This window comes from Fulmarus glacialis, unplaced genomic scaffold (genome assembly GCF_000690835.1).
Source record: "Fulmarus glacialis isolate BGI_N327 unplaced genomic scaffold, ASM69083v1 scaffold8236, whole genome shotgun sequence".
Classification (NCBI taxonomy): domain Eukaryota; kingdom Metazoa; phylum Chordata; class Aves; order Procellariiformes; family Procellariidae; genus Fulmarus; species Fulmarus glacialis.
The window spans coordinates 10816-31978 of record NW_009218696.1 but is presented as its reverse complement, the minus strand read 5'-3'; the positions used below and the strand labels follow the sequence as shown (position 1 = coordinate 31978).

Genomic DNA, 21163 nt, shown 5'->3' with positions numbered 1-21163 from the left:
GGAAGTGGGAGACTGTGTGAAAGTAAGGAGGGTCTCTTAGAAAGTTCCCCCCCTTGCTGTTTTTATGTCACCAAGTCCACTGCAGATTAAGTACTATCTGCAGAGAGCTCAGGTAGCTAGATCTCCTTTAGGTATCCACACGAGACTGCAGCCTTGCAGGCCAGTGTCCATTAGATTTTTATCATCAGAAAACACATTGTGTAATGAGCTGGTCTTCAGTGAAGTCACACACTTATTCGCTTTTCAAAAATAGGAGGGAGGTACAAAGGCTTCTCTAATGACAGTGTGAAACTCTATTCCCGGTCAGATATATCCAGTGGGCCTTTCACAGTACCTTCTATAGATGTTAGGCCCATCAATGTCTTTGTAATTAACTCTTTTGAAGCTTGAATACAGGTTCTTTTCCACTAAAAAGTCATTTAAATTCCTGAGGTTCTTATTTTGTGAACTTGTTAGACTTGTCTTTTAATTTTTAGAGGTATGACATATATTAATTAGTTTCACAGTAATCCTAACAGTCATAAAAATTCACATTTGCCCAATTTACATGTTCAGAGTGTAAAATCCTTGGAGTTTCCACACTATCATTCTTATGAGTCAGAAAATAAATTAAAAAAAGGTGATCTATTTCCTTTCATGTTCTTAGAGGCTATTTAAGAAAAAACAAACAAATCCTCAACACTTTAATTGTACAGCTTTTTAAGAAGTGTCCTTACTGGCACTTGAAAATAAATGACAGCCAAGTCATAGAACTGTATAGCTCAAAAACCTTATTGTTTTTTAAAAATAGCTGCTTCAGTAATTCTGCATACACAAATGTTGCCTAAATGCATACTACCTTTTGGAAGTCTTTATTTACACAAATGAAAACACTTAAAGACTGAGATTAATTGCCTTTCAAAACAAGAAAAGTTTAATGCTTTAAAAAAATTGTCTTGGAATAATTACCTCAAAAACATATTCTTACTCCTTTTCTTACTTAAATAATGCATAATATTCTTCAGGAAATATGAGGAAGTAATATTTTTTATAATTGGAATTTCTATTTCCTAGATGTAATAAGCTGTATATAAATAGCACGCTTATATCTTCCCAGTGTTTGGATTAATAAATATCTCTGTGTTGGGTCAGGTGTGGTTAAAACTATCCTTGCTGCTCTCTATTTACAGAACAGAGGTGGATTAATTGGGGTATTCTTTATATCTGCATGTGTATTTTACAATTTGCATTACATAAAATAGGAATTTTACCTGTATTAAAATGGTGATTTTTAAAAAGAATACTAATGAATGAAAACATACAAAGAGCTGGGCTAAAGGGTCAAGGCATATTTGAATTGTATGCTACATTGTATTTGGCATTACTTTAAAGAAAAATGTTAATTCTTTCTCCAATGTTTTATTTATTTCACCATTTAAATTGAAACTGGAATTTCACAAAGTCAAAAGAACTCTGAACATTTGACAATTTTGACAAATTTCTAGTAACGATTCACAAATTTTTTTTTGCCTTTAGCTTCTGCCAGTTTGTTTAGGCAGCATGTGTATTATGCAATTGTCTAGAATTAAATATTAACATATTCACAGAGGCTTTCCATAGTGTGATAATAGAGTAGTCTTCAGGGCAGCTGTGATGAAAATCTAATTACATTTTTCTTTTTTGAACAGTCTGAACCTAGATCGTCAGTGTACATGGAAACCAGCTAAGGGATGAGCATAACGAAGCTTTCAAATATTGGCACTTACAAATGCATCATTTTTCCTTAGGTGTTGCATATATTGAAATATTTTAATTAAATACTTAGTATGAGCATAGAACAGGTTACAAAACAGCCTGGAGCAGAAAAAATATAAATATTTAATTGCTTCTGGCTAAAAGGTACTATATACATACATCAAACCAAACCCAAATGTCTTTGGATACTAAAAGCAGCATGCAATTCACAACATTTTCTTCCTAGCATCTGAACTATAAAATAAGCTTTTCCTGAGTAGCATTGTGTGATATAACTGCTGAAAGAAACATCTGCTCAACAGTTGCAATTTTCTCACTGTGAAGTGCTCCAAATGATGTAATCTTTTCTCTCCCATAATAAGTTAATTTTTATGTCTGAATCTTCATGTTTTGGCATTTGTCTAGGGTGACTACTACAAGCCTTGGGCTGTGTTGGAATCTGAATGCATGGCATAAACATTATATTTTCAAATAGAGAAACAACAAAGCATGGAACAATGTAGGATGATCCCAGGAATTTTATAAACTGTAGGAAAAATGTTCATGTTTAATTTCATTATAACAAAGTACATTTATTGTAATAAAGTATATTTATAATAGAAGGATTAATACATGGAAATGCTGTATATTTGGTACTCAGTGTGTATCTACTATGACCAATAATCCCATATGTTGGTGGTAATATTTTTCTTACATCTGTGTAACTCTTTGATCTAGCATAAATTGTACAGAGGTCTGCGTGAAGGATCCACTTTAAAGAGTCAGAAATCTTTCAATATCAGCTGCTACATTTCTTAGGGCTAATCTGTGTGTTACAAAAACATGGGCAACAAAAGTTGAATGAAGTAGAAAGAAGGAATCTGTGCATTTCAGAAAAGGGGAAAAGACTACAAGCATAGGAAGGCATCTGCATACTCACTGACACTGGGTAGCGTTACAGATTGGCAAAAACGAAGTCAGGTTTTGTTCAAATATCTCACAGTGCATTGTTTCTTGAACTTTATGTAAAAATAAGTACTTAGTCTGTATTTTAGAATTCCAAGTCAGAAGGCCTTGGGAATTAACTCTGCAGCTGATTGGCACCCTGTAGCCAGCATATACAGGGACACATACATAGGAGTTGTCTTTGTACAACACATTGTACTAAGCTGTGCAAATTCAAAATGTGCCCTGAGACATGTGGTCATAGTAAAATGAAATCTCCTGTAGGATTCAGTGGTTGTGTTAAAACACTTCTCATCCATAAAACATGTAAAATTTTTGAATAGATTAGCAGCTTGAGATTCTTTTCCTCGTAGAAACGTGCCCTTCTGTGCACAAATTACTATTGTAATATCGCAGTTTTCTTTATTACAGCTAGAGGAGACATTTGATTCAAGAAGCTCAACTGTTTATTCTTATGTCATTGCTACTTGGCCTTTTCATACCTGCTACGGGGAATAAAAGAAGAGGCTGCTAGTGACATCTTCACTATTTTTCTATAGACTGTTTCTCAGGCTTGCAGCTATCAATGGCACTGATGTCCTTAATGATTTTTTTTTTTGAGATTGTCCCAATGGCATTACTCAAAAATAGTATTACATCCTTGCAATTTTCATTTGACTGATTAACTAGAAATATCTCACCATAATGCAGAAGTGGTAGCCAGAACAATATTGCTATTACTGGTCACTTCCCCTAAGTACATTCTCCAGCATCCATTTTGCTGGAAACTATATAGCCTGTCATATGAAATTGGAAGATTTTTCTATGCAGTCAACAGCAAATCACTTAAGTTTTGGATAATTACTAGTTTTACTTATTTGTCATTTTTAATAATAAATGAAAGAATTGTAACTACTAGCCAGCCAGCTGTATGAGGTTAGACTGCACACAGACTGATTCTTCTCCTGTATCATTTAGGTTTCTCTACAACAATGGAATTTCTGTATGAATTACAATATCAATCAAATGAAATTAAATCTCAGCTTGGAGCCTTGGTTGGTATGGATCTGATTCAAAGAGAACGGGATACAGAATCCGGAATCGTTACACTGATCTTTAATATAGTGTTTGCACCTAACAAACCAATGAGGTAAGCTCCTGTTCCTTATCACCAACAAAACATGCAATAAAATCCTGTCTGGTCACTCTTAGCTATGTAAGCACCTCCCTGCATTGTTTTCCTCATTTTGTTTTCGCCTCTGAGATCTATTATTTTAGATTTTCTCACTTGCTACTTCTCAGTATGATATCTTTGGTATTAAAACTGATAGTGTTTGTTTTTAATGCCTGCTAGATGGTTCTGTTGAGTTACTGCCTTAGTCTGTGTGTGCATCAATTTACTTCTAAACATTGGAGTATTGAAAGACTTCCAATGAAAATTAGTTTTTCTCAAAATTCGCAGAAAGCATACAGAGAAGATGGTTTGTCGGTCTTGAAAAACTTTTCTTAGATGAGCATGTGTGCATATTCTTCGGCTGGATGGGGTGGTTGAATTTGAAATTAGTCTCTAGCGCCCCAGTAACAACAGTCCACAGAAAAATATTATCCTTTTTTATAGCTGTGATGTGAAAAATGATGGATTTGCTTTCATTTACATTAGTACATCCCACCTCTTTAAAAAGAAGCTGTGAAAGGGAGATCCTTTTGGAGAGAGAGGGAAGTTGCGCCTTCCTTTTGAAGCAGTCAAATGTGTATGGGGAGGAAAGAAGCTTCAGTAAGATACAGGCACACAGTAAATTCAGAGACTCAACATTACCAGGAAGATTAGGAAGCAGTCACTGTCGAATATCATGGGTTGCATGCAAAGAGGGTATTTTTAGGATGCAGGAGGGAACTGAAATAAACAAAGAGCAAACCTTTAGGAAAGACTATCCACCCACCCCATGCAGTGTCATTGGGGAGGCTAATTTACAAACCCTTTTTATTTCTACTCTGTCTTTTTTTTTTGTTTGGTTTGGTTAGTTTTGATTTGTTTTTTTTATCTTTGTGTACTTGAGACCTATCAGGCTTCATGCAGAGGACTCAATAACTGCAATTAATTAGTTTCTTTATCTTCAGAATCTACAGCACCAGCTCTCTTCTTAGATAGTCTGAAGACATCAGAGTCTGGAATTTTTCTAAAGTACATAGACCTTTGTCAGATCTATTTGATTCTAATATGCACTGCTAACATGTTCTGGACCAAATTCTCTAACACCACAGTAAATAAAGAATAATGAGTAAAACAAGTTACGTTAAACAAATTTAACTCAAGAGAGAGTAAGCAGAAGAAGAATCAAATCTCATGGCTGTGCCCATCATTTTGCTTTCATATTATGTCCTTTCTTGTACTTTGCTGTAAACATCAAGTGCTATTTAGCCTACATTCCAGTCTAAGTGCAACTGGTATATACTATGCCACATAAAATTAAGGATGTATTCCAATTTAAAGCCATCTGTATTTTCATTTTACTGTAGTATATTTCTACACACTTGAGGCTTATTTTGGACATTAATTTACTCAGTTTATGTTTTATAATGTTTATCTATGTATTGAATGTTTTTATCTGAAATTTTAAGGAACAAAGCAACTCTCCTAGTACAGTGCACTACAGGAGGTGTTTGGAAGTTTCCAATGCTGTTCATTGCTACAGAGCCAGAAGTGGATGATGTCATCAACATTGAAGCAGTTGGCCTGAATAAGGAATCTATAGTTGGCTTTAAGCTTACAAGCCAGACAAGGTAAAATTACATATGAAGGAGTATTTATGCAGTTTTCTGAGGCTAGAACTCACACTCAAACATGTCGGATAGGGTAGCTTTGGGCAACAGAAACATAACTGGGCTGTAGCTATTTCAGTAATACATAATTAATTTCAAGTGCAGCATTGTATAGGTAACAAATGTGATTTTGAAGCTATACTATAGAAAACAGAAGCATTCTACGTTTAGGCTGTAGCCCCTCAGGAGAAAATTTGTGGAACAGATCCAAATATTTATGTTATGACTTTAAAGTTTTGTCCTAAAATGCTTTTGTGTGTTAAAATGTGTAATATAATGTTAAGGAAGGTGTGCTGTGATATTAGAGGCTCGTTATTAAAGCCTTAATGTTTTTACTAATAGATTGGTTTTCAAAGTACTGTATACTTACACCAAGTTAAAAACAATCCTTTACATTGTGCTTTAAAAATTTTTAAATGTGCCATTTTTTTTAGGTATTACTGTTTTATTATATAAGCATGTTATGAATTCATCTCTACTCTGCCCTTTCACTAGATAAAATAATTGTGTCATTCTCCCGTATTTTGTTACTCTCCTTTTTAAAAGTGCTGCAGAAATCTCTATTTATATATTTTTTACATACTTTTCATTATTTTCTCAGAGTTTCATAATGTTATAGCAAACCCATGGTGTCATTTGTCTACAGCAGAAAGTGAAGGAATAAATTGTGTGGTGCTGATAGATAAGTTTTAAAATAGTAAACAGTGAACCTGAAAGAATCATGATGCTTACAATTTAATTAGCTTATGGAAGTTTTAAAATTTCCTTTTTTTCTTTAAAATTGGCTTTTTTTACTGTATATCTAGAAAGTGTGCCAGATATGCTGATTCATAGTTAACTTTCAGTTAAATGCTTTTGTAGCATCCCCAGCAGGAAGTGTCCTTGGTTCCAACTGTTTTTTTTTAAGAGCTTATTCCCAAAAGCTGTGCATCGAAGATGGACAGTTGTTCCAGCCTTTAGATGGCTGTCAGTGATGATAATTACTAAAGACTCTGAAAAAGTCTTCTATCACAGTGTTCAAGTTAACAGCTTCAATAGAATGGGCTGTTTCAGCAAGAAAAGTGAAGCAATTGCTCTGGCAATATTGTAATCGCCCAGTAGTAGTTTGATAGTAGTGAATCTAATGTTCTCCAGAAAGGTATTATAAAACCTGAATCATTATAATTACATAAAGAAGGAGCCATGATGGAAGACAGGTTCCCTTTTTCTCTTAAACAAATTCCAACTTTATTTTACATAACAAGGGTTCCCCCATACATTTAAAATACAAAACATAATGCTTGCATGAACTGAATAAGCTCCATATTGTAAATAGTGCCAACAACTGCTCTGTAAGATTTATATTGCTTTATCTTATCTTTGATTTGCTTAGGAGCTTTTGGTGGTGGAGGTTTTGTTATAGAAATAGAAGAGTCAGCTAACCAACATTTAGCATACAGGATCTGCAGTTTAAAAGCAATTACACAAGAAACCCATATATTACAGATGTAATTTAATGCTTGAATAACTCAAATGACTGAGATTAAAAATAAAACCATGAAATATTAAAATATGGATTAAAAGTTTCAGTTGGGATATAGAGTGTCATCCCATAGACCTTCCCTGAAAAAAATGACCAGCCCTTTGGAGTTTTTCTTGAGTAAACAGTTAGCAATCCCATAGAGAATCAGTTCTGGTACTTAAAGAAAGGTGGGTTTTTTTTTCCCCTGCATAGAGATACTTTCTGTCTTCCTTTCTTATGCTGGATAGTACCTCATGGCACTGCTACTTGGAGAGTAACTGAGGGAGAGAGAGAGATGTATTTCTGAGTAACCTGCTAGAAAGGGACTTGGCAGCTATGTCTTTTTCTCTCTCTGCTACTTGCAGGACAGAGTGGTTGCACAGCATCACTGAGAAGACCTGTACACCTTTTTGGGCTATCAGGGTGCATAGTGATGCAACAAAAAATATTTGAGAACCACAGCCCCCAAAAAAGGCTCAGTATCTTATTAAGGACTGATTAGGATTCTCTTGTATATACCAAGTTGAATGACGATCTTCAGTGATCCACAGAGCACACTACAAAGCTATGAGGTCAATGGTTTCAGCTTTCTCCTTCTTTACAGCTACTGCAACTCAAATGTGGGCTTCTCCCTTTAATTCCACCTCTCTCCTCCCCAGCAAAATCCTCAATGTGTACAGAATATTTCAGACTGAATTAATGATTTTCCAATTTATCCGTAACTACATTTGATGTACTTGCTTCAGGAATGATGAACAGTTACAAATGGGAGGTAGTTGCTACGCTGCTCACAATGATCTGCAATAACGAAAGCTCTGAGAGTCCATGCAAATATGTAATGCACTCTCTCTTTTAATAAATTTAAAATTGACACGCACACATGCCCCCAATGAGAAACAGCCCAATATCTGCTTCAATAAATAATGAAAGACACTGGGAATGGAGCCAAGCAGTTTTGCTGTATGAAAAAAACTCTAATATATTTTTAAAACCTGTCTGTACCTAGGACAGTTGTGGTATATGAGTAGTCCAATATTTTACTTTCAGCGTTACAAATTCAAAAGGGACATATTTTTGAATGGTTTCTTGTAATGGCATTAAGATTGGTTAGAGTCAAATAAGCAGATTTCACTTTTAAATAAGAAAAATCTGCCATTTTTTAACATTCATAGGTGACCTTCTTTGGGTTTTGTCATAAATGTAGGTTTAATTCAACACCAGCTGAAATCATTGGCAACATTTCCACTGAGGTAATTGGCTTTGGTACAAGCCTCTAATGTTTGTCTTAACATTAGTGTTTGTTTTAGCACCAAATGGATTATTGAATGCCAAAGGTTTACAGAATGACAACAGTATTAACCAAAAAGAGTAGACAAAATCTTATCCCTGGAAATAAAAATTATAAAAACTTGTTTGATATCCAGCTCAAGTTATTGGTCTATTATTTTATGCTGATGTCTGTAATTGAAAGAGAGACTAAAAATTCTGGAAGTGGCGCTTTGCCTAGGAAAACTAGTCCTTTCTATATTTGTTTTACTGAAAATAACTTCTTGATGTATTTTTAATCAATTATGTTTTGGGATCAGAACAATTGTATTAATACAGAACTGTTTTCTGGAGAATATTTGCTACTATATATTCCAGTACAGAGGTATTTTGATGATTTGATTTATTTCTTCACATTAAAATACTGATATCCAGCTACAGCAGAATGTTACCTTATTTGTTTTCCAGTGCAAATACTTCAGCAGCCAATATAAAACATGTGGATAGATACATATGAACACTATGTTCACTTGAAATTTTTTTTGTAAACTACACTACTTTCGAATGTTTAGTCAAGATGGTGGATAGTTCTCTCCTGTTCATTCTCTCTGCTGATTTCTCATACACAGAGCCTCCTTTCACCAACATAATTCTAGCTTTCTATGTACCTGTTAGTGATTGTTTTAATCAGGTATTGCTTCTCACATACAGTAAAGTTTTATCCATCCTTCCATCCCAATCTTTCATTCCAATCCTGTCACAAACAGGGTATTTGTTACATTGAGGAAACTTCTCAGATGAACTCAAACTATGCTTCAGAAAAACATACTTAGTCAGCACCTGCTATCACAAAAGCAAAGAGCGTGGTATCAATATGGTCTCCACGAGTGGTATCTGCAAAATCCAAGGCTCCACCCCATTATGGAAACAGAGCTAAGATAAAGAGAGAACAAAAACAGGTGGACTGGGGAGATGAGAAGAAAAATGAAATTAGGCTTTAAAATGAGTGCATGTGGAGACTTAGTTATCTTAACCTACATTTCATATTTTGAAAACCACTGTGGATATTTTCCTTATTTCTTCTCTGCACATTTCCTAGTGCACAGAATAAATGTTCACTTAAAAACATTCCTTGATCACACAAAATTAATTTTAATGCTGTCTGCAGAATAGCGAGCAACCCATTTTTTTTTTGTACCCTCCCTAATTGTGAAGGGAAAAACAAAAAAAATGTTTACAGTTACATCTTTGAGCAATATGTAATTGTTTTACTGTAATTACTGCTGTATTTCATTAGAATTACCATGAGCCAGAATTATGTATGCTGCAAGAAAATGCATTCATCAAGTTCTCAGCACACACACCCTCTCCTCACCCTTTTTCACACGTTGATGTGCATGTTACAGGCCTGGATTCCTGTGCCAATCTCTTTGTTACCAGTTCTGCAAAATTCTACCATTAATCTAAAGACGTAATTAGAATACTTTATCTCAGCATCTCCCACATAGTGGCAGCTGCAGAGAACAAATGTTGACTGAGCTCCATTTTTTGGAGTCTGAATGAAGACTAGTCGACAATATCGGTAATGGTACACATGCAGCAGAGCTTCCAAAAAGATACAATCATCCTTCCTAATAGTACAATGCCTGACATGTCACACATTTAGCCAGGAGCTGTATCTAGCCATGTCACCTGCACCGCTTTTAGCAGGAAAAGTCAGTTTACCAATCTGCAAATATAGTACCCCTGTGTAGAACAGGAATGAGGCAGAAATCTTAACGTTTTGTGAAGATAAAAACCCTAGCTCCTGCTTTGGTTTTACAACACGTGCACAACAAAAGTGATGTTATATTTGGTAAAGCATTCCCTGACAGTCATTTGTCATGCAGTGTTTCTTCATATTTTTTGAAAGTCCTTTAATTCTGAAGCAGTCTTTCCAAAGCTATAGAGTGATAATTGGAGTTAAATATTTTCTGATGTCCAGAGTTCAGGATTTAGAGTGGTCAATTAAACCAGAGTTGGTTTTGGTACGAAACATTACCAATTTTGATAAATAATAAGGATTTCCTAATTTTTTTTCCATTTTCTTTTTTTTTTGTTGAAAAGGAATTATCTAAATCATACCAACTATCACTAATAATTTTATAGAAATTGATAACTACATACAGCTAATAAATTTGAAGAACTTCACTACGTAATAACTGAAATTTCTTGTGTCATCCAACAGATGATAAATACAACTTACAAGAAGTAAGTTTAGTTATGATTAACTATTTTTGGAAGCACATTGCATCATTTTCAAACTGTATCCCTTCTTTGCTTAAGCAGTTACATACTTTACAGATTAAGACATTTTGTTATTCTTTTATTGAAAAAAAAAATTGATCAAAAGCACTATGCATTGTTTTTTATGTATAGTTTGCAAAATGCTGAGTTTTGTAAAGGAATACATTTCTACAAGAGTAATTTACTGCTTCACTATTTTGAGGAAGAGAGGAGTAAACATTAAAGCTATTTTGAGCCTTAATTTAATAAAGGCTTATATTGTCAGATTTGCTGGGTATTTTATAAGTTTTGCAGTGACATCTCTATGGGAATATAAATTTTAAGGTTTTCTTTAATTGAAGACATAAGGTGCTATTCTTTTTTAATTTACTAATTTGAAAATTATCTAACATGAGAACACTGATGAGCAGACTGCTATTTAAGAACAATGCTATTTAAGAACAAGATTAAAGGAGTAATTATAAATATGTCTATTACATACTAGCTCAATTTCCACTCTTCCTGGTTGCCATGATTTCATTGTCCAATTATTATTTAAATTCAAATCAATATTTACTCTTGTTCATTATTTGAGTAAGGGCAGAGTTCATATTGTCTGATAGCAATATCAAACCATTATGACAGGAGTTATGGAACACGCAGGCGGGAAGACACGTTTGCTTTCTTTGGTTTATATGGCCTCTGCCCTTATATTTACTAATTCATTTGTGCTTGGTTCGTCTGTATTTTCAAAACTCTACGCATCACTGAACTTTATAGAGTATGTTAGTATCTGCCACCCTTGAGTTAAACAAAGCCTTCTTGAAAAAATATAGAGTGCCTCATCACTGTGCTTCATGGCTGAGAAATGACAGGCCAAACATTGACTCCAGAGCTGTTTTACCTGAAGCAGTAATCAAAAAGGAGGAATTAATTTTTTATCATTTTAAACCACAAAATTATTAATTTTTAATTATACACTAAATATACAGACACTGAAAACAATAATATCTGTGCTGTCCTGGGAATTTTATCTCCATCTTTCTCTGTACTATAGAAGATGAGAATGACAAGCAATTTACTTATACTAGCAAGCTAGCCAGGATGCCAGATTATCGCCCTGATGTGAACATCAGTGAAAACACTACTTGTTTTTTCTTGAGAGGCCCCCTTTAGATATATTTCTAAAACAAAAATTCATGATTTATCAGCACTACAGGCACTGTGAAAGGTTCCTGTTTCTGATTGTGTGTGATTAAGTTTTTAATTGCTAGTTCTTGTACTGTTAGCCATATCTTCATCAGAATCCCTGATGGCCTATCATATTATGGCTATACATTTAATTTACCAGAATTTCTATTTTCCTCATTTGGACATAGCTCCCACCTTGAGGAACATTTTGCATCCAGCTACTGACTTGAGTCTTTTGTTTAAAACTGCCAGGCTTTGGGGAGGGGAGGGGAGGGAAAGGAAGAGAAGTGTGAGGTTTTAGGTGTGACTATATGTGTTCATGTAAGTATGTATGTGTGTATGTGTATATATGTTTTACTCAACACAGAAAAAAATTATAGCTGCCTCTAGGACCTTGACCTCTAGTACCTTGTGCCAATACTGTCAAGAAGCATGCAGATTTTCTTTAAAGCTTTTTTATTAGTTTTTCTCCATTTTTCTTTATGAAAATTAAAATCTGACAAGGTTGATGCAATAAGATTTTTTCTCTGACTTGACAAATATCTTGTGTGCACAATTATAGATCAGTTTTTTCATTTGAAACTGTCTGGTCCCCTTGTCAGGACTAAAACTATAGCTTTTTCTTTTGTGTGTTTTCTGACTAACTGTTTTGAGGAATCATTTACGGTCTCTGAAAAAAACCACTGTTGCATCACAGCCTTCTAAAACACAATTTCTGCAGGAATAAAGTCCTTATCTTCTTGTGTCTTCCATGCATGCAGCCTGTCCCATCTCCCTTAGCATTCCATCATTGCATCTGTAGCCTAAGTCATGCTCTTGTATGTTTTACGAAGGCACAAAGTGCTTAGTAGGAGTCGTCATCCCTAACTACTTGCCAGAAAACAGACTGAACATGGGAGATAAAGAAAGTGCTGTCTTAAAATGTTCCTAAATCCAGTCTATAAAGCAATGATGTTGGAAGTGAAGACCAGGTCTATATTTCCAGAACCAGGGTTTGAATATTCATCTCAGACATTTTTGATGAGTGCTCTACTCTGCTACTCATTCTGAGAGGTATCACTTCTTTTTCACCCAGTGCCTGCCCGTTGTGTGTGGTAGGTATGCTCTAGGCATTCACAGCTGAGCAGTCCTTGCAGGAGACACAGATGTGAAAACACAAGGCTTAGATGGCACATGGACGGGAACTCAGGCTGTAGCAGGATTAGTGCTTATGGCCCAGGGGTATAAACTCAGCTGCACAACTTTAGGCACCATGAAAAGAGATTGTCAGCATAAGTTTGATGTCACAAGACTTGAAGTGTAGTTTCAGACATTCAGTTGTCAGTTAATTTTTTTGAGGAGGCAGAATATTTTTGTTTTCCGTTTTCTGCACTTGCACTAATTGTTTCCACAAACTTAGAGTGTGACCTTTTTTTCATGAGGGTATTTTGAATTTAAGAAAACCTTTCATGAAAACATATTCCAAAGGAGAGCTATTTTTAAACAAGATGACATAGACCCAGCATACCACCCACTGAATAGCACTTGCCCAGGAAATATGGGACATATCCGTAGAGATATGAATTGTCATAAAATATTAAATTTCACTTCTTTGTGAGTATTTTCTTTGAAAAGCAGTGTTACTTCTGGTGTGGCAGTCCATGAATAAATAGATTTGAACAGCTTTTCTTTGAGATGTTTTAGTTTTTCATTCTTCAAGTTTTATCAACTAAAAATGTGTTCCCTCTAAGCATGCATGATGCTTATCCTGCTGTACTGTGGCAGGGTGTTGTGGATTATTTTTTGACCATGCTGTTGTATTTCTAGTTTCAATTTCTTTTGTTCTCTTTCTTGCCAGATAGTGATAGAGTTGTCCTCAGCCACACATATAAAGACTAAAAGGAGAATGCCTGACTGGAAAATATAAACATGTATATTCTTTTCATGCTGAGAAAGTTTATGGCAAGGAGTCCCTGAGGACCTGTGATAGACAGGCTTCAGTTTGGGGTTGGCCTAAGACTGTTTTGTATTCCTCAGCCACTGTCTTTACCAGGAATAAGACATTTTCTTTGGGTGCAACAGTACTTCCATGAAACTAGCAATTAGACAAGATCTGCAGTACCTGTGACACAAATTCTTTGAGATAAGAGATATACAATAATATCAACTGAGGAACTTAATCATTATTACTGCAATATCTTAAAGTGTTTAGTTTATGGGATATGAAAAATGTGGAAAACAGTGATAGAAAACTATTATTTTCCATACGTTCATTTCAAGGCTTTCAGAACTCCCTCCTAATCTAGTAATACTCCACCAGATTGCAAATTCAGTTCTAGTCATAAAACTTAATAAAATGGGCAGCTTGTCAGTTTTATTTGATTAGCGATTGGAAAAATGAGGGGCTTTTAATAGGAAAAGTGGATTTTCACTCTGACATGGAATTTATTTCTATCACTATTATTATATCTTTACAGGTCAGATGATTCTTTTCTTTCTAGTGGCAAATGCTATCGTTATTCTTTAGTTATTATAATATTTATAATAGCATGTAAGTATGTTTGAAATGGAAGACCAGTATGCAGATCCCTGTGTATAAAGATTATAAATATGTATAAATAAATGTAAATAATTACTACAAAATATTTATTTTGTAAGAATGCTATTAATATTCAATATGCGTTCCATGGGCTGCCAAGTTTCCTGAGTCATGGTGGCCTAAATGTTAGATTGTAGATAAATTGTATTAAGATACCATAAAAGGCACAATAGCCTCCTGTGCTTTTCTGTAGGAACCCAGAGCCATTCACTGCGCACTTCCTGGCGGGCAGCGATCCTGAGTTCCTTGTGCTGCCGCAAGCTGGAGAACTTCTTCCAGCAGGCACTGTGGGAACCCATATAACGGTGGGATTCAAGCCAAGGATGTACGGAAAGAAGCATACAGCAACACTTGTAATTCAGGTAGGCCTTCCTGAATGCAATACACAAATATACCTCCAGGAGTGGAAGGAAAAAAAGAAACCCTATACAAAAAAGCAGCATTGAAACACACAAATGCATGCACTGTGATTATTTTACTACTTTTCACTATTGACAAGAATAAAACTAAATTTTGAAAATTAACTCATGACAAGATGGAAAAACATATTATATTTTAATTTCTGTGTTATCCCTTTGCTATCATCACTAGAGACAGATACTTATCTTGATACGTTTGCCCCAACTCCATAGACAACATAACAGAATGAGTTTTCACAGAGAATCAAAATAATCATGTTAAGAACTGGTGGAGAATATATGAGTAATCAAATATGTGAGACCTACATTATTGATTTTACTTGTATTATACTCCTACGATCAAAGGCACTAGAAGCTACATACTAAACTGCAGAAGGCAGAATTTCAGAACACGAAGCCGGGACTAACTTTTTTAAAACAAGCTTCAAAATAAACAAAAAGAATTTGTAGCCAAGTAGCTTCTGTAAGTCTGAAGGTCAGGAAACATTTGAAGACATTTATTCCTTCAGCAGTAAAAATGTTCGTATTACTGCAGGAATTAATTTTTAAGTCATTCTTTAAAAGGAAACTGTGGAAAACATACAGTAGTAGCAAACAACCCAAACTCTCTACAAATCATGGTTTGCGCTTTAAATCTATTCACTGCATGCTGGCAATGTTTTCGGGCTACTATATTAGAAGTGAAACAGCAATATTGATTTAAAAAATAAGATGGCCAAAACAAAGTTGATAAAAAGATGCATAGCAAATAACTATAGTGTTTTATCTCTCTGAGTGACAACTTGTACAACAGTGAATAAGAAATTCAAATCCTGGAAAAACAAGAAGGCACTTTAATCCCTCCTACTTGTTTTCTTTTACCGTATTAGACATTTGATTAATTTAGTCTTTTTACATAAACAGCAGTGATGCTTATCGCTCTTCCATTTGAAAATGAAAATAACTGACTGAATTTATTCTGTGTTTTTTTATATTTACATAATGCCATATGACACATCTACAGAACTTAGAAACTTCTAATGTAGTTCTGGAACTGAACTCCTGTTTTTAGGCATGACACATGTAAATGTGCTAGCCATGTTTGTCTTTCGCTTAACTTCCGTCACTAACAAAGAGCTTTAACATAATGAATTTGACTGGAATGGGATAAACACGATGATCAAAGATGATTAGCTTTCTAATCCAAGAGGATTAGAAATTTCCTTTTAGGAATTTATCAGTACAGATGGGCTTTGAGTAATTGGATTTTTAACCTACATCTACTCACACCTCAGTCTCTGGTTATGATCTGGGCAGACGGCTCTTTACATCTCCACCTTTGGTACTGTGGGTGGGTGTAGGAAGTCACTCATACAGATTACATATACATATCAGATCACATCTTGTCCTATCTATTCCTGTATGTTCCAAAACACACTGAGGACTCTCAATGCTCGTAGGCACAATTTGGACCAATATTACACCATTACAGTATATTAGAGCTATTTCTAACACTCTTACTCTAATTGAAGTATTAAGTTGTTTCAGTAATGTTTGCATGAGGCTTGTATTCCCTTTGCTCTTATTGGTAGTCCTGTTATGTACACTGGACTTCCCCCTTTCCACACAAGCTTTCATTCCGGTAGTTCTAATGTAATCTAGAGCATCTGCGACTGTGTGTAATTCTGCTGCTGTGCTCTCAACACTGACCTGAATTAAGACTTGATGACATGTTGAGAATACATGAGTTGAGTTACTTATTTCTGGCTTTCCTGTTAGGTGAAATAATTTTCATTAGTGACCTGAGGGAGACAGATTTAGATGGTGTGCTGGTTTTCTTCATAGTAGCTAGTATGGGGCTATGTTTTGGATTTGTGCTGAAAACAGTGTTGATAACACAGGGATGTTTTAGTTACTGCTGATCAGAGCTTACACAGAGTCAAGGCTTTTTCTGCTCCTCACCCCACCCCACCAGCGAGCAGGCTGGGGGTGCACAAGAAGTTGGGAGAGGACACAGCTGGGACAGCTGACCCCAACTGACCACAGGGATATTCCATACCATATGACGTCATGCTCAGTATATAAAGCTGGGGGAAGAAGAAGGAAGGGGGGGACATTCGGAGTGATGGTGTTTGTCTTCCCAAGTAACTGTTACGTGTGATGGAGCCCTGCTTTCCTGGAGATGGCTGAACCCCTGCCTGCTGATGGGAAGTAGTGAATGAATTCCTCGTTTTGCTTTGCTTGCGTGCGCAGCTTTTGCTTTCCCTATTAAACTGTCTTTATCTCAACCCACGGGTTTTCTCACTTTTACTTTTCCAATTCTCTCCCCCATCCCACTGAGGGGGAGTGAGCGAGCGGCTGTGTGGGGCTTAGTTGCCAGCTGGTGTTAAACCAGGGCAGATGGCAAAAACAAGATTAAATTACTCCTATTTGGGGAATAGTAATGGAGGTGGTGAAACACAATTAATGTTGGACGTAACACTGAAGAACCTCTCTTGCACATATCCTTTCTAACCAAATATACTGGCTGAGGCTTTGGGCTATTTTTAGAAACAGTGAGGAAGTTACTTTCTTTCACAGTGTCACCTCTCTTCCAATGCTGCTGTGGTAAAGGGCTATAGCACTCTTGTGGTAAAATTTGTTTATTTGCTCTGCTGAGAACCCAATCCCCAGGAGCTAATTAACGTTAAAAGATTACAATTTTTCTTTACCAGAATTTAGTGTGTACATTTTATTAACTGAATGTATATATATAATTGAAATAATGTAGCCTCATTTCTATTTTCTGCACACAAATCAAGTACTTCATGGGATATTTTGTGGATTCTTTAAGACTTTAATAGTCATGAATACTTACAGTAGATTTTATTAATAGAAGAAAACCTTAATTACTTTGCTGAAGCAATTAAATGTTCTTTAACCATCATTACAACTGTTCTCAGTCAACTACATATCAAAACAATTGAAGTTAGAAACTTATTTGAATAGCTGTGAGGAATCGTAATTTTGTAAAAGTGACACAGAAAATTACTTTAAAAAATTCTGTAGATCAAAGAAAGAAGTACAATAAAAAGCCAGTAAAGAAAATAATCATGCTTATTTCTGTAGCTGTGAAACAGAACATCATAATCTAGTCGAGCTACAGGTAAGAAACAGTGACATGGTGCATGAAAAGCATTTTTAAATAGGTATTATTCCATAATCAAACTTCCACATTTATAATAGCATTCATAAACAGCACAGTTCTAACTGAAAAAAAAAATGCATTGCCACTAATGATAAATTAGTGAAGAGATCACGCTTCTTAGATAAACTATAAAGTGCTGTGAGGAGAAAAAGGACTTTCTCAGCCACACTGACATCTCAGAGCTAGGCTGTAATGTGCCAGTAAAGCTGCACAGAAAATCAACAGAGCTGAGGGTCGGCACGGTGCTGCTGGGGCAGGGGGATGCTCTGTAAAGGTTTCCTGGGGCAGGAATCGCTGCCAGGCACAAGGCGGAGCAGCCAGGAGGCCGGCAAATCCTTGGAAAAGGGCGTATTTAAGTTGGTTTAGGGTTAATTTGCTTGCACTGTGCTGAATTCAGCTAGAGACCCGACCAATTGCTTTGTAATTCATGAGTGAGACTTCAGAGATATTCTAAAGCAGAAGGCACACAAAATAAGTCTTAAATGATAAAATAGATGTCAGAGTAAACCAGATTGCAGGTAGCATTATCAAGCCCTCCAGAAGTCAGGCTTGTGCACCTTTATTACTGAATAATCACTAACTTAACCTATGGAAGATAGCATATCAAAACCATTTGTCATGCTGTTCTGGGAATAAATGATGCAGTGTGCAAGCCACAGTACCCAAGTGTGACTTCTCTAAGCTTGTCTATGCAAACTTGCATATCTTAATAGAAAATGGTACTGTTACATATTCAGTAGCTTGGTGAAGATACATTCTGCATTGTTCCTGGTAGATTTGTTAATTACTATAGTTTAATATTATTCAAAATTGTATCTCTTAAACAGAATGAGCAAGGAAAAATGTAACAAAGTTAATAGGATAATTGAAATAGTTTCACATTAAATAAGACATCACCTGTGTCCCTTGCCACTGGTTGATACTGACCTCAGCTTTATGATTAAAAGCAGAGATCCAGAAAGTTCATTTCAGGCAGTGAATGTAGCACATCCTATCATTAACATTACTGGATTTTGAGTTGCAGAATCAATACTCAAAATGTTTGATTCACAAGCATGAGGAAAGGTTACTTTGCTTATTGAGACTGTAATTCTCATACTGCCAAAAGATGATAACTATATGGGAACCATTGCTGTATGAGGGTATTCAAACCATTGTCAGTCCTGAAGGAATGGTTGATATTGATTGTATTACATCTAAGCAATGCTGTGAAACATCTAATATTTGAACTGCAGGAGTCAATTAACTCACCTTTAATTCTATCTGGAAATATTCCTCTAAGCTAAGAATATTATTGTTAGCTATCTTCTTCATTAGAAATTGCTCAGAGCCTGGCTAGGCATTGGCCTGCTTGTGGGAGGTGGTGAGTGACTGCCTTTGCATCACTTTTTTTTGTTGTTGTTGTTTTGTTGGGTTTTTTTTCCTCTTTCCTTTACTTATTAAACTGTATCTTGACCCATGAGTTTTCTTGCCTTTGCTCTTCCTTTCCACAGTTCACATAAAGGTTTGGTTTAATTTCATTCTCTATACACTGATCATAATCGGTCATTTTTTGCTTGTCACCACTGCAGTATAAATTAAGGGTCAGGGAATATTGGATGCACTGTATGTAATTTCCTGTGTTTTAACTTATTTGGAAGTCTTGCAAATTTTATTTGGACTTTCCTGAGTTAACACTCTTTGGAAGATAATTGGAATACCATTTGCCTTAAAATTCCCGATACTTGCTCCCAACGTTTAACACCTTCCTAACATAGATTTCTCTGGCAATTAATTAGCATGTAACTCAGCAGCACTGCCAGCCTACAGTGAATACACATGGATGATCTGTGTTCTGCAAATTAATCCTATGAATCATGAGCCATCTGTAAGAATGGATTGAATACCAAAAAATATACTTTTATATAATTGTTTTGGTGACTGTAACCAGTATTTGCTGAATAAATTACTTCATGAACATTACTCAGTCAGCCATCAAGATGGTTAAATAACTTACTTGAATAACTTACGATATTTAGTAAAAAGTGGCAGCATGCATTTCATTTTTGCATTCTTCAAAATATTCTTCAGAAAGATTTAGCTCTGCAGATGGCCATTACTCCAACCAGGTGAGCCAAAATATTTCTCTCTTCACACTTCAATTAGGTTATATTCATCAGGAATTTTGAGGTTTTGATAAGGAAGTAATTTGTTTCGACAAGAAATCCTCCCTCAGACTGTCAAGGACATTCAGACTGTGGTCTGGTCTTTCTTCTTAAATTGTGTGTGAAATAGGCCTAGAGATGCATTGCAGGGAGCCTAAAATTCTTAAATACCTATGTTTATATTAGATATATCTTCTTAACTTAGAGAGACTCTTTTTTGTGTTTCTATTCTAGTAGATTGTGTAGATTGTAGTAGATTCAATACCTTCATCTTTAGACTTTGTTGCTACCAGTGCTAATATTGGAATTGTTCCAAAGTTGATACAATAAACTGCACTGCCTAAAGCATAGGGGGAGTTCCTCTGATTTGGGAAATTTTGACCCGCTTCTTAGGCAAGTAAAGACAGCTTGTAAATCAAATATTCTATCATAATTATATGGTCATATATAGATGACTTTTCGAAGTCTCTCTCTCTTCTCTCCACCATTCCAGAAAAGTCTGAAACGTGATCTGTCTTCTCCTTTGCTGAAACATGTCTGTCCTGGAAACCCAAAGCAGCTGCAAGGCACTTGCACAGATTCTGAACTTGGTAGACTTGCTCTTGCTGCAGTTTTCATATTGGTTAGAAGAGTTTTGTAGTTAAGCTGTACAGCCTTATCCTGAAGAAAATACTTATGGCTTCAGCAGCTTTTGAAAACCTAATATTTTGCCCTCAGAAATTAAATGTTCTAGTAAAATAGGCATTTGTGGATATCTAAGGTTTTCTGAAAATTACTGGATATTAGATTGTCTTAAAAATTACTGAATCCTAGGTGGTTCTAGTGCTAAACAAAGCACTAACCCAAATTACGTTGACAGTTACAGTAACTCTTTTCCATTCATGTAAAACTTGTTTCCCCTTTAGCAGAAAATGCAAAACTAAACCAAGAGTCTTTCTTTCAGTAAATCAGTACATAAATGCACAATTTTTTCACAATGACTGTCTCCAACTGTCTTGGATGATAGCACATGACTTACAATAGTTCAAGACAACAAATTAGGGTGGGTTCTTTTGTTGTTATTGCTCTTTTTTATTTTCCTTCTAGCTTGATGGGTCCTATCTAAAGGGTTCATGTCATAATGCCCACAACATTTTCTCCATTGAACCTAATGAG

General features: G+C 35.5%; 1 protein-coding gene across 1 annotated transcript in view; it reads left to right on the top strand.

The window, feature by feature from the left end:
* The first annotated feature begins 3650 nt into the window (after positions 1 to 3650).
* Positions 3651 to 21163, top strand: part of LOC104078469 (chromosome unknown open reading frame, human CXorf30) — a 21205-nt gene continuing 3692 nt past the window's right edge. Inside the window, exons 1-3 of the mRNA XM_009580115.1 lie at positions 3651 to 3808; positions 5278 to 5439; positions 14473 to 14641. Of these exons, the coding sequence (XP_009578410.1) occupies positions 3651 to 3808; positions 5278 to 5439; positions 14473 to 14641 (489 nt within the window). The remainder of the gene's footprint in view (positions 3809 to 5277; positions 5440 to 14472; positions 14642 to 21163) is intronic.